At 42.1% G+C, this 14,151-nt stretch overlaps 2 protein-coding genes across 2 annotated transcripts; one reads left to right on the plus strand and one right to left on the minus strand.

The window, feature by feature from the left end:
* Positions 1-57: 57 nt before the first annotated feature.
* Positions 58-3,129, minus strand: ubl5 (ubiquitin like 5). The gene is made up of 5 exons (XM_083934717.1): positions 3,027-3,129; positions 2,689-2,757; positions 1,495-1,578; positions 1,361-1,398; positions 58-401 (listed from the first exon to the last, which is right to left on the minus strand). The coding sequence occupies exons 2-5, from the start codon at positions 2,742-2,744 to the stop codon at positions 358-360; spliced, it is 222 nt and encodes a 73-aa protein (XP_083790843.1). The 5' UTR covers positions 2,745-2,757; positions 3,027-3,129; the 3' UTR covers positions 58-357.
* Positions 3,130-4,084: 955 nt separating this feature from the next.
* On the plus strand, positions 4,085-13,875 carry pin1 (peptidylprolyl cis/trans isomerase, NIMA-interacting 1). Its single transcript, XM_083927643.1, has 5 exons — positions 4,085-4,229; positions 7,966-8,048; positions 11,285-11,393; positions 11,469-11,579; positions 12,832-13,875. The coding sequence occupies exons 1-5, from the start codon at positions 4,172-4,174 to the stop codon at positions 12,939-12,941; spliced, it is 471 nt and encodes a 156-aa protein (XP_083783769.1). The 5' UTR covers positions 4,085-4,171; the 3' UTR covers positions 12,942-13,875.
* The last annotated feature ends 276 nt before the right edge of the window (positions 13,876-14,151 follow it).

Consider the following 14,151-nt stretch of genomic DNA (forward strand, 5'->3'; position numbering starts at 1 on the left):
ACATCCAAGAGGCTACAGTTAAGATCACGGGACAAAAACGACCAGCACTCAGCCTCGTACGTAGGTAAATAATTGCTTTAATTCCAAAATATAAAAACAAAACATGTCTTACACATAATTTGTGGGTAAAAATCAAAAGCTTAAACTGCGGCCGCTGTAATGTCTGTGTTTTCTGCTCTGTAGATGCTGCTCCTCTCGTTCAGTGGTGTCGTCTGATCGTGGCGGCTTCCTGTGACCGATTCCTTCATCCCTCTCCTTGCGTGTGTGTGTGTGTGTGTGTGTGTGTGTGTGTGTGTGTGCGTGTGTGTGTGTCTAACAAGGAAAGAGGTCATCTGTAGCACCGACTTTTCCTCTGGTCTACTGGTAGTACAGCTCCAGGTTCATCCCATCATGGATTTCATCTGCAGACGTCGTGGTTAAGTACAATAACATCCGGGGTAAAATAGTAATTTATTCTCCTGTTGATTCTGCTTTGTCGCATGGATACGTTAACAACATCAGATAACTGCTTACTTCTGTTTTCATTCATATATATTAAGATAATTTCGAAATAAATGATGACTGCTGAGCGGCACAGAGGTGTTAATGAGCACAGTTAGCACGGTCGCCTCACAGCAAGAGGTTGTCGGTTCGAATCCCTTCTGTGTGGAGTTTGCATGTTCTCATGTGTCTGCGTGGGTTCTCTAACTTCCTCCCACAGTCCAAAGACATGCAGGTGTTGTTAAATGATGACTCTAAACTGCCCGTAGGTGTGAATGAGAGTGTGAATGGTTGTCTGTCTCACTGTGTGTTGAAGAGGGATGGATGATGGCTGCGGACGTGCACAATATCACATCTGGGGCTGATTTCACAAAACTTCTTAAGGCTCAGAGTTGGTTCTAACTTTCTGATGTAGGAGTAACTCTTAAAAATAAAAATCTCTTAATAATAAGGTGTATTAGGACTTCTAACTTTTTAAGTTAAGTGTAATTCACTGAGCATTTTAGCACTGAAAGTAGCTCCTAAATCTATAAAAACGTAGGGGTCCTCTGAAGGAGTCCTAAGTTACTGAGTAAATCAGGAATTACCTAACATGGCTGCTGCAGTCAACATTATGGAGAGGTTAAATAGGTAGTTAAGGAGAGATAGAAGGTATCGCCTTAATGGAGATGACATTAAGAACGTGGTAGAGCTGGTCGGGGATGCAATCACATCACCAACCCATAAAACACACAATATCACCAGAGGTTAAAGTTGTCTATTTGATAATGGGAAAATGCGGCTGTGCAGCGCGGACGATCCTGGCGTCTCTCAGCTGTCGGTACTTACTTCTGTCCGATGACAGTGAGAGAGCAACAGAAAAGGCGGTTTTAAAGGATACAGTCGCCCAGAGACACGTGGTCCTTGAATATGGTGTACCTGTGAACAGGGGAGGAGCATTTAGCTGCTCATAGAAGACACCGTAAAACACTTGTTGTGGTGAAAGCAGGGCACTCTTCCTCTCGAACAACTTACCATTTCTTTAATACAATCTTGTCGAATCGCGTTCCTGTCTGGGCTGCGATTAGCTTCTTTAGATCTCCAATGGTGTCTTCAGAGCTGAAATACGGCGGTTAAGGAAGTAGCAAAGAGACTCAGAGACACACCCAAACATGGTTTTAACTAACCCTGGTTAACATGATGTTGGCTAAATTATGCCGCTACCCACCATCTAGCCTAACTTGGTTACTTTAATGCAATTTGTGGGGGTTTATTTGTGGATCTCAGAGGAAGCCGACTTAAATTAGTGTGCTCTTATTTAGAAGTAAAATGCAACATAAATAACGAGTACACCAGTGATAAAGCTGGCATGACACTGGGGTTTCAGACATTCGTGTCAAAGTTGGAGGCCTACTACTGCTAAAATCGTGTGCTCTAGCATTAAGATTTACCTTAAACCTGGGGTATAAGTGTATTTCTGGAGTTGTTGGGATGAAGAATTCAGAATAAAATGTCCTCATATTCTAATTCATGTGCTCTGAGAGAAAAATGGACTTCTGCACCTCCTCGTGAGGAATCACCCTGTTTCAAATGATGGCGTTGTTTTGTATTAAACTAAGTCAAGTTTATTTCTAGAGCACATTTAAACACAGAGTAAGATGACCAACAAGTTTTTTTTACCAACTGCAGCTTTAACTGGAACAAAGAGAAGCAAACGTAGTGTTGGGAGACAGGGAACCTTCAAATTCAAGCACTTTCAAGGTCCATTTCCAAGCAATACATACGTACTGAAAATTATTATTTCACGTTTTCATTTCAGGCTCTGACCTATTTTATTTCTACTCTACAGCTGTTTGTTGTGAAAGAAATGCACATACAATTTCAGGCCCTTTGCCAGAAATTTAAGCACTTTTCAAACCTTGAAAACACAAAATTTAAATTCAAGCACCTGTACAAACCCTGGGGAGAATATTCAGAGCTTTTACTCAAGTCAAAGTATCAATTATCCAAAACGAATAGACGTTTTGGATTCTGATTGTTACTTAAATAAAAGTATTTAACCTTAAACAGTGCTATTGTATTACTAGTGATGTATTTACACGTGCAGTATGCATGGTTTAATTTTAGTAGCTGGTTCAAGTGGAGAAATTTACGTTATTTCGTTAAACATGTGGCAGCAGCAGCAGGACGCATTATGCAGGCTTATATCGCAGCTTCAGTGAAGGATACTTGCACTTCACCCGGACTTTCTTGCCCAGACGATCGTTGCAGACCACCTCGATCATCTTCAGGTCCTGTCTGAAGGAAATGAGACAAGAGTTAGAATAACACCAGTCGCCAATACTCCTCCAGCTAACGTAGTTAATTCATGGTGTGCAACAGGAGACAAACAGAGCCGTTAGAGTCTGTTTAAAGCAGCCATGTTTTGTTAGCATTAGCATCCGCCAGTTAGAGCTAACAACACCGTGAGTGCGAACTATAACAACTCACAGTTGTAAAAAAACACTCTCTGTTGGAAATGTCGAGTACTTGAGTTAATCTTCAAAACATGTTGTTACATTTTTTACCTGTAAATTCACAGAAAAATAACAAGTATATTCCCCTTTTCGGTATTTCTGGAACGCTCTCCGTCCTGTTTACCGTAAAGCTGGTTTAACTTGTGCGTTAGCCTGTCGACCAATCGAATGGGCTCATTGATGATTGACAGACAAAAGTAGCCAATGACAGGACAGAGAACTAGGGCTAATGGAAGGAGGCTGGGACACAAATAACAAAATGTATGAGCTTTGGTGTGTGACTTATTCTCGTGCTATTCTAGTGCGCCAGCTAATTACGGGAGCTTTTATTACACATTGTATTATATAATATATAATATTATCTGTAAAAGCAGCAGTCATACCCCTCAGGCCCTTAGCGTGATGGCGTGACGTCACATATGCGACATGAAATGCCTTCCTCATTACGCCTTTTCCAGAGCCTTCACTGAACAATCGTACAATAAAATGTCAAACTCTTTACATGAAAAATTATAATTTAATTCCACAAACATCATATGTGGAATCCAGGACATTTAACGACTGGGATCAGAAAATAATTGATCCATTTCCATTGACACCAATGTACATTTTTTCTGGAGTTGATGTCCCACGGGCTCTACCGGAAAGGGCGGGACTTACCAGCCTCATAAGAAGCATACATTTCCAATTACAACTTCCGGTCGTACAATATGAAAGAAAATGTTTTTTTTTTGTTTCTGTCTTCTAATGATTTTAATTGTTGTTATTATAACTAGAAGTTATTTTTTTAAATATTTTATTAAATTAAGTCGATCCCTTTCTGACCTTGACAACGAAAAAAACATTGTAACTAATTTTATTTTTTTTGTATTTTAAAACGAAAATCAAATAACCACTATTTTTTTTGTTTTTGTTATATCCGTTTGTGGATTTAAATTAAATAACAAAACATACACGGACCCATAGTGGCCAGAGGGTTAAAATGTTCAATAACAAAAATAAATAATAATCCCGGTAATAGTCCCAGCCTCTTTCCATCAGCCTCGGGCGGGCCTTCATTCTTGAAAACAAACCCGTGCCGTAAACACGTAGCTAACCGTCGTAATTCCCCTATCTGCAGCCTCACCAGTCACACGGTAGCTGCATTGAAATTAAATATTTTAAAAACGCTGTTGCAGGAAAAAAACAAAACAATAATGGCAGACGAGGAGAAGTTACCGGGCGGATGGGAGAAAAGAATGAGCCGCAGTTCAGGTAAAGAAGCGGGAGCTGCAGGAAACAACTAACCCTAAACATGACTCCAAATGTTAATCTGTGGTAAACTTAGCTTAGCAGCCCTCTGCATCGTGGTTTAGTGCTGAAAACGGGGCAAACGGGACTTGAACTTTAACCGGGATGTTCTGAAATCAGTGTTGTGCAGCTCGGTGTTACACGTGTGCTGTGGTAAATGTGCAGTTCGGCTGTTTTTAGGTGTGTTTTCTTCACGAGCGTGTCGGTCCATTCAACCTGGCTACTGCGGGCCCTGCATGACGTCATCCCGCCTCCTCACCTGCAGGCTTTGCTGTTAAAACTCTATAAACACGGTTTTTAACACTCAATAGAGTCACACACCTGTGTCTGTCATTACATTGTAGATGTCCATAACTCCACTTCTCCCAGTCTAAATTCAGCTCTTCCTGGTCAAAAAGAACATTTCAGATATCCACAATTACATTTTTAGATATTTAGAATAAACATTCTGCATGTCTGTAATGTTATTATTACCAGGAAGAACTCCCATTTCAGACAATCCAGGTTAGAGATGCTCTGATCCAATCCCATTCCTGGGCTGAGCGTAATAGACGGATACCCACAGGCGGATTTAGGTGATCAGGGGCCCCTGAATACTGTTTGTTTGGGCCCCCCACATTTTTATTATTATTTATATTATTATTATCATGCTTAATCAGTGAAACGCCCACTAGAACAGAAGAAGAGTCTGCAACCATGAAAAATCCTGTTCTTTAGTAGATCTTGGTCCCGTTGATCTTTTAGTCGTGCTTTTCTTTTTCCTGCTCCTCGTTCACATTTCCTTTGACATTTTGCCGTTGTACTGTGTAGTAACCATAGTAACAGTGAGTGACGTATCATCTAACAACAAAACTGACCTTATGAACCTGGACACATGATGGCATCTGATGGGGTAACTGTGTCCAATCAGCGATTTATTTTTTTAATGTTTATACGAGCCCCAATAGGAGGCCAGTTTTTTTTTTTTTACCAGTGTAGTAAATTTAAAAAAAAAAAAATAGTCCGGCCAATCCGGCTGCAGCCTTCGCCAGCCTGTGCATTAATCTGCCAGCCTGTGCATTAATCTGCCAGCCTGTGCATTAATCTGCCAGCCTGTGTATTAATCTGCCAGCCTGTGCATTAATCTGCCAGCCTGTGCATCGAATCGCCTCTGCCGATACCGATCCGATCCTACTGTTGAATGAATGAACGTAAACCTTGGCGTGTGCGTGGAGGCATCGGGCTTTACATAAACATTTAGCCTTGTTAAAAACAAATTAACACAGGTATAAATGCACTTGATATTATTTATTAACAAATAACAAAGTGTACATTAGCAGCAAATATAAATAAATAACACTTCCATGTAAAGTGCACTGCAAACAGGTATTTAAAAATTAAAAAAATACAGCAGCTGCCTGAAACCCACAAACAAGGCTTAATTACCTTACTGTGTATAACATTAATAAAACAGAAATGACTGGATCAGCCTCATTCACCCGATATCTGATCCAGGTGTCGGATCGGTGCTTCTCTAATCCAGAGGGAAAACATTATTATTGCACATTGTGATTGAAATTCACCTGAGCTAAGTACTTACTTACGTACTGCTGACGCGGGCTGCTGCATTCGCTGATAGTTTTCCCCGGGTATTATTTACAGACAGGCGTCCGCAGGCAGCTCCGTGTTGCTGGAGACGTCATTTTTAAGTTCAATAAATGTTCCTTTGTACAAAATTGAGACTCGTTACATTTGTTATCAGTGGTACGTCTCGCTGTATCGTAGCTGCTGTTGCCACTACTCACCATTGATCATGTTTGCCACCATAGAAGTCATACTCACATTACTGTAGATATTATTATAGTTACCACTACGCTTTGGTTGATTGCATCTCTGGAAGTGTGTCTGTCCTTGTCTCTCTCTGTCCATCTGTCCATCTTTTCTCTCTCTCTCTCTCCTTTTCTTCCTCCCCAACCGGTGCAGACAGATGTCCGTCCTCCACAGAGCTGGGTCTGTCTGACGTTCCTGTCTGTTATAGGGAAGGTTTGCGTTGACACCGTACTCTAAATCAGTATCAGCCATCGGCTAAAGGCTGATGGGGGAAAAAAAAATCGGCATTGGGCGATCCCTGCTGTGAAGTGAACCCAGTTGGTGAACATCATAGTTGTTATTTTAACAGCACCACAAGGCTTTCAAAATAAGCATAAAGTTAAATAAATGCAAATGTAACTGAAACATCAATATCCTTCATGAAAGTCCTTCAAAAAAGGTTTTATTTGAATGACTGTTATATTTGACTGAATTAGTATTGGGGTATGTGTACTTAATAAATAAATGAATGAACAAAGTGTGTGTGTGTGTGTGTGTGTGTGTGTGTGTGTGTGTGTGTGTGTGTGTGTGTGTGTGTGTGTGTGTGTGTGTGTGTGTGTGTGTGTGTGTGTGTGTGTGTGTGTGTGTGTGTGTGTGTGTGTGTGTGTGTGTGTGTGTGTGTGTGTGTGTGTGTGTGTGTGTGTGTGTGTGTGTGTGTGTGTGTGTGTGTGAGTGTGAGTGTGAGAGTGAGAGAAAGAAAGAGGTTTCTCTACGTGACGGACCGACTCTGCAGTTTCCTTTATCTCTACGGAGTTGTTCTTGTTTGGTCTGTTTTGGATCCTTGTTTTCGGTCTTTCTGCCACAGTAGGACGCTGTCTGCTCTGATGGACCCGCTGTACGCCGTCAGCCCAAAAACTAAAGACAGACAGACAAAGTTAGTGACTAGCTGGTGAAAGAAATGTCACATTGCACAGGGTGGTTAGAGCAGGCGCCGTGTAAAGAGGCTGAAGATCCTCGAGGTCGTCTTCTCTCTCTCTCTCTCTCTCTCTCTCTCTCTCTCTCTCTCTCTCTCTCTCTCTCTCTCTCTCTCTCTCTCTCTCTCTCTCTCTCTCTCTCTCTCTCTCTCTCTCTCCATTTCCTGTCTGTCCTTTATAATAAAGGCTTTAAAAACTGCCAAAAAATAATCTTTAAAAAAAAAAAAGAAGAAGCCATTTTTCCCTCAGGAGTTGTCGCACACAGAGATGGAGCTTAAAGTGGAGTGAGTTTTGAACTTCTCATGACGCAGAACTTACATTTATGCAAAGTATTAAGTATTTTGAGGTGCTGTGGCTCTTTAATTCAGTCGACTGGTTCAATGCAACTGATCATGGGAATCCCTAACTTTGTATAAGAACAAGAAGAATTCAATTTTTTCACTCTGCTATTATTATACAGGTTACACACACACACACACACACGCACAAACAGGACCTATATACATGAAATTAATGGAGAGATGTTAGAGTGAGGTGGCTGCCAATGGCTCAGCGCCCCGAGCAGTTGGGGGTTCGGTGCCTTGCTCAACAGCACCTCTGCAGCCACCAGTCCACGCTCCATTCATGGTCCACACAGGGACTCGAAGCTACAGTTCCCAGCCAAGTCACCTATGGACTGAGCTACTACCACCATTGTATACGACAATATTAACAAAGAAAACTGTAGTAAATGTGGATCGGTCACATCAGACACGGTCCGCTCCTGGTCTGAGGTGCTGCTTTGGTGCGGCCCTAAAACACCCAGTTGCCATAACAACTTTATAAGGTGGTAACGTGTCGGTGTTGCGTTTTCAGCTCGTTCTTCTGCTCCCATTTGTGTAAAAAAATAAAATAAATGATGAATGCAGCTTTTAATAACTCTGTCTTTTGTCCTCCAGGCAAAGTGTACTACTTCAACCACATCACCAACGCCAGCCAGTGGGAACGTCCGGTGGGAGATGGTCGTGTAGAGGCCGATAAGGTTATTTTATTTTATTTTATTTTACAAATAAAAACAGAAACAAACAGTATACACATGTCAGCTCAAGGCAAACCAGAGAAACAGACTCGCTTCTTGGACAAAAAAGGAGAAAAAAGAATGCATAATTAAAACAATAAAAAAATAAGTAAAAACCAGCACTAAAGATCTCATCTCATCTCATCTTCAGCCTCTTATCCGGGGTCGGGTCGTGGGGGCAGCAGCTTTAGCAGGGACCCCAAACTTCCCTTTCCCGGGCCACATTAACCAGCTCTAACTGGGGGATCCCGAGGCGTTCCCAGGCCAGTGTGGGGATATAATCTCTCCACCTGGTCCTGGGTCTTCTTGGCCGACAATGCCCCAACTTATTCATTTTTCACCTCGCCTTTCAGGTGTTTGATACAGAGCTGAACATTACGGAGTTATTTATACAACACACCCTTCTCTTCACTTAATTAACTTTCTCTAAAGGTGTTGTCGGAGCTTTGCCAAGACAAAATCTATATAAATAAATCTGTCATGTTGTTTTTAAATAGTTTGACTGATGAGGTTGCAGAAGCACGTCAGAGGTTTTTCCTGTTCCACGCTCGAGCGCTGTGTTACCGCTGACGGCTCGTGACACGTCGAGGTTCACACGCCCCGTCCATCACATTTCTTGTAAACGAATAATCAGCCGTTCCCTTTATCAGAAACACTCGCATGTCGAAAACGAAACACACCAAATTCATGTCAACTTAATGATCCCATAAGGCATGGGTGTCAAAGTGATGCAGTAAAGCTCCGCTGTGGCTGCAGGTTTTCATTCCAACCAATCAAAAACACACCTGGTCCAACAAGTCAACTGTGTGGAGGCAGTTCAGGTGATTGAATAAGTCGAGTCAGGTGTGTTCTTGCTTGGTTGGAATGAAAACCTGCAGCCACACGGCCCTTTACTGGATCAGTTTGACGACCCTGCCATAAGGGGTTCATTTAGTCCAGAGACACCAAACCACAGTAAATAACAAACACAAAAGAAAACAACAAAGTCAGAACGTCACTCTGCTGTTTGTAGGATTTGTCCTCATCAGTTCATCACAAGCATCAAAGTGATTTTTCGGACCAATGTTACGATTTGAAGGCAAAACCGTGTCGTACACAAGCACAAGCGCATCTAATTTGATAGAATCAGATAAAATAATGCAGTTGCTCGTTGAAGAAGAATTCCTTTATTTGTCCTGCAACGGGGAAGTTCAATTTCATTTTCATATTTTTCATGTTACACACACACAGGCCCGAAATACACACACATGCACAGGCAGGACCTTTACATGCAATTAATGGAGAGATGTTAGAGCGAGGGGGCTGCCAGTGGACCAGCGCCCCGAGCAGTTCGGGGTTCGGTGCCTTGCTCACCTCAGCAGTGCCCTGGAGATGAACTGGCACCTCTCCAGCCACCAGTCCACGCTCCCTTCATGGTCCACACAGGGACTCGAACCAGCGACCCATCGGTTCCCAGCCAAGTCACCTAAATTTAGCCAATGTTTATTTAGGTACTACATGTTTCTAGACACTAGAAATTTATAATGATAATAGTTTGGGCTGCATCTTATGATTATTTCTATTATTAAATCATCAGCTTGTTTGTTGTTTTTTGATAAATCCTTTAGTTTATAAACTAAACAGAAAATAGTGAACAACATCGATCATAACTTTCCAAAGTTCAACACGACGGTTATTTTCTCGATAAATTGATTCACTCACTTTCTCTTTAAAGTGTTGAAAATGTGTAGAAAATATCTGTTATTTTGTTCAGTCAACAGTCAAAACCCCAAAGATCTTATATTTATCTAATTTAAAAAAAACAGAGACACTAGATTAGAAAAGACACCTGATCTGTAAAGAAATCCCATTGGGACGTCTACGTTGACTGGTTTCCATAGCGACAAGCGTCAGGTTACTCTAAACAAGAAAAGGGTGTCTCCTGTGAACAAAGACGTAGGGTGTGTGTGACTTTAGACAATCGGTTTCATTAGTTGGTAAAGTGAAACACCTTCACCTTCACACTTTCATTTTGTTTTTTAATGAGTTCATTCATGAGGAAAAAACAGTCAAATAAAAATACAGGTGTCTTCAATAACAGAAGTATTTAGGGATTAATTTCTAAATTCCACAAAATGATTTTTACCACACACACAAATCGTTATCATTGTTTATAAATGTAAAAAAGAAAGAATCCACTTATACATAAACTTGGTTCACAAATGTATTTCTGATGTTCACAGATATTTCTCGTTTTATATAAATTTAATAATAATCCACAGATGTTATAATTCAGGGAAGGCCGCTTGTTTGAATCACGAACGGCTCAGCCAATAAAAATATCTGAGGGCGCACTCACGCTGTCCTTCCGCACCGGGCCAAAACAGGTTTTTCGGGTGGAGGCTAGTGCGTTTGACCGGTGTGAGTGCAACCGTACCGCGCATAACTGCGGACAGCTGGCCGTCCACAGCCCGTTTGAGAGAGGTGGGCTTTTGAAAGCTTGTTTGCACATGTACGAGCACGACGCCTACGGCGGCTCTCACGTCATTTTATGTGCGCCTGTTGGGACATAGAAAAAAAAAAAGATGGACCATGCGCGGACATTTAACAACAACAACGGTGGGGAAAGGTTCACGTTGGTGTGGTGCAGAGGTGGAGTGTTTACTGCAGATTTGGTCGATGAAAATATTCAAAAACAGTCGACAAGACGCACAAAAACTCTGAGGTCTACGGGATTGATCAAAATGGATTAAAAACACCAGGGGTAACATGGGGAACAAGTCACGCAACATAGAATGTAAACAAATTAATAAACAATTAAAAAAAACAATAATAAGACAGCTCCAGGGGTCATCTCCACTGTGCGTGTGTTTACCTGCATGTGTGTGCACATATCCATCCACAGCATGCACTTAGAAAGCTCTACTTCTTCTAACTATATGCTCTGGATACAATTTATTCTGTTTTACTATTTCATTTCTAACTGTTATAATGAGCTTTTCCATTTCCAGTGATTATTCTAATGTATTGTACCATGCTTGAAGATCTGGGGATTTGGCTTGTTTCCAAAGTCTAGTCACTCGTTTCAGTGCAAATAAAAGGTTATAAAACGTTTGTACGTCTTATTAGAAAGTGGTACAGACTTATCTAAGACAGAAAAGAAAGATTGGTGTAAGTAATAAACTTATAATTCTGACCCGTTTGTTTCTTCTCTCCCTCAGGTACGCTGCTCTCACCTCCTGGTGAAGCACAATCAGTCACGCCGTCCTGCTTCTTGGCGGGAAGAGAACATCACACGAACTAAAGACGAGGCGCTGGAACTCATTCAGAGTGCGTGAGGCATCACAGGAGGGAGGGGGTGTGGTTTGATCACGGTCATGTTCTTTACTCCTATCTTCTGTGCAGAGTACATCGAAGAGATCAAGTCTGGAGAGGAGAAGTTTGAGTCTCTGGCTTCTCAGTTCAGCGACTGCAGCTCAGCTAAGAGCGGTGGAGATCTGGGGTTATTCGGCAGAGGTATGTTCTCTCTCACACACAACAGCCGTCTTGCCACTACCACGTCACTGGGAGCTAAGGCTAACAGCCAGCCGGTGTTGTTGCTCCTTTGCCGCCAGCGTGGAGAACAAAAAACATTTTTCCTTTCTATTATGGAGCCGGCAGCCTTACAGTATTCCTATAAGGGCGCACTCACACTGTCCATCCGTACCGTGCCCAAACAGGTGTCGCGGCTAAAGTCTAGTTCGTTTGACCAGTGTGAGTGCAACCGTAACCCGCCTAGTTGCGGCACGCTTGCTGGCCACGGCCGCTTGGGAGAGGTGGGCTTTTGTAAAGCACGAGCGCACGTGCACGAGCGCGAGACCTACGACGGTTCTGACGTCATTTTATGTGCGCCTGTTCGGACATAGAAAAAAGAAGGAGGGACCATGCACGGACATTTAAAACAATGGCGGCGAAAGATTCACGTTGATGTGATGCTGAGGTGGAGTGTTTACTGCAGATTTGGTCGATGAAAATATTCAAAAACAGTCGACAAGACGCACAGAAACTCCGAGGTCTATGGAAAGATTTGTAAACAAAGCGACGCATCGCGATGACGTCATTCAATGCGTGTGACGTGTTACGGCGTGACGACGTATAGGCAGCAAGAAGCATTCTCCGAGGCCCAGGTAGTGTGAGTACAAACGGGCCCTCGCCCGCGCGGGGAGAGTGAGGGGGGACAAGTACCCTAAAGCACGGGACACGGTACGGATGGACAGTGTGAGTGCGCCCTAACGTTTTGATGGTCTTGGTCTTTCCGTGGAACTTGTTGACAGTAACCTACAACATTCAGTCTCTCTATGATAGTTTATTATTAGTTATACAGGAATTCAAGGGTCAGTGCTTGGTAGTCACGCACAGACATTCAGTGTTTACAAAAGTTTTTATATGTCGTTTATTTTCTAGTATTGTTCCTCAGCACCGTGGCGGTAGGCCTTTCATTTCATTATTACTTTTGCTATTACTGGCCGTGCCCATGTGACACACCCTCAGTTGTACTTAAACCCAATAACCTATTAATTAGAAAATAATTGAGTTAAATGTATCGGACACAATGATGAAGAATTAACTTTTTAACAACATCTCATCAAAAGAACTGCAGAAAATTAGCCAACTGGCACGTTTACAGATGTTGTCGTGCGTTTATCCTGATAATGGGCAACATATTCTGTGTGTGTTTTATTTATTTATTATTATATTTCATTACTTTAATGTAAAATATCTGTTGCAGGTCAAATGCAGAAGCCATTTGAAGACGCCTCCTTTGCTCTCAAAGTTGGAGACATGAGCGGTCCCGTTTTTACTGACTCTGGAGTCCACATCATCCTACGTACTGGTTAAAAGGAATAAGCCACGTACTGTACTTTCCTCTAATGTCTACACACACACACACACACACACACACACACACACACACACACACACACACACACACACACACACACACACACACACACACACACACACACACACAGTCCAACCCTCACAGACCTGATTTATTTTAATACCACACCACCAAATAAACACAGCTCAAACGCTGAATAGCATTCTCTAAAGTGGGATCATTACGTACCATGCACTATTGAACATGTATGAATAATTTAATCACACGTAACATCGAGTATTACAGATTATTCCTGTAAGACGTCAAGCTTTTATTAACCGTGGCAATGCCACTATATAAACATGAGTGCCTGTGACTCTGGCAGAGCGAGTGGAAACAGTTTCACACGATGTGCGAAGTTTGAGAATGTGTCCGTAAAAGCTTGTGTTTCTGTATGTGCATGTCTTTAAAAAGGACCATTTACTGTACGTTCTCTTCTTCCATTTCTACTGTATGTGTGCAAAAGCAGGTCCTCGAGCTTGCTTTGGAAAAAGGGTTCATGAGATGTTTGGAATACTTTACAGTCACAGCAGACACCTGCAGTTTGAGAGAACACTGTTGCTCTGAGTTCTCTGCGTTTAGCACTGATTTAAATTTGTTGTCCCTTGCAGATATCCAGTAACGTAGACTAATTTGTTTTCAAAATCCACTGAAAAGTGCATGCCCCCCACCAAACACCCACCCACCCCTCTGCCTCGACCCTTAGGATACACCCACCCCTCTGCCTCGACCCTTAGGATATGCAAAGATGGCACATTTGAAAACTTCCAGGTTTTAACAATCAGCTCCGCAGCTTTTAAAAGCATCAACGTTCACATGAACTGTTTCACTGTTGTGTCATTGAATTGAGTTTTTCTTTCATCAATAAAATAAAATCTTTTTTTTTTGTAACACGCTTGTTTTTTGGTTTATATTTCATTAACAGAGGGTTAACAACACCGCTGACAACAAGCATACGGTGGGAAAACCCATTCTCTGTGCCTCACCCCCTAGTAACGTTACTTGCCATGTTGAAGTCCTCAGTAGTTTGTGTTGCTGCTGTTGTTTTTCGCGCTGTTGCTTCCTGATCTATTGTATTTCCAGGACAAAAACACCTTTCGCGGAGTGGGGAGGGGCTGTTAACCAGACAAGTAACCTTCTCTTACTCTAGTTAAGGTGTATACATGC

The sequence above is a fragment of the Echiichthys vipera genome (assembly GCF_963691815.1).
Source record: "Echiichthys vipera genome assembly, chromosome: 2".
In the NCBI taxonomy this organism is placed as follows: Eukaryota; Metazoa; Chordata; class Actinopteri; order Perciformes; family Trachinidae; genus Echiichthys; species Echiichthys vipera.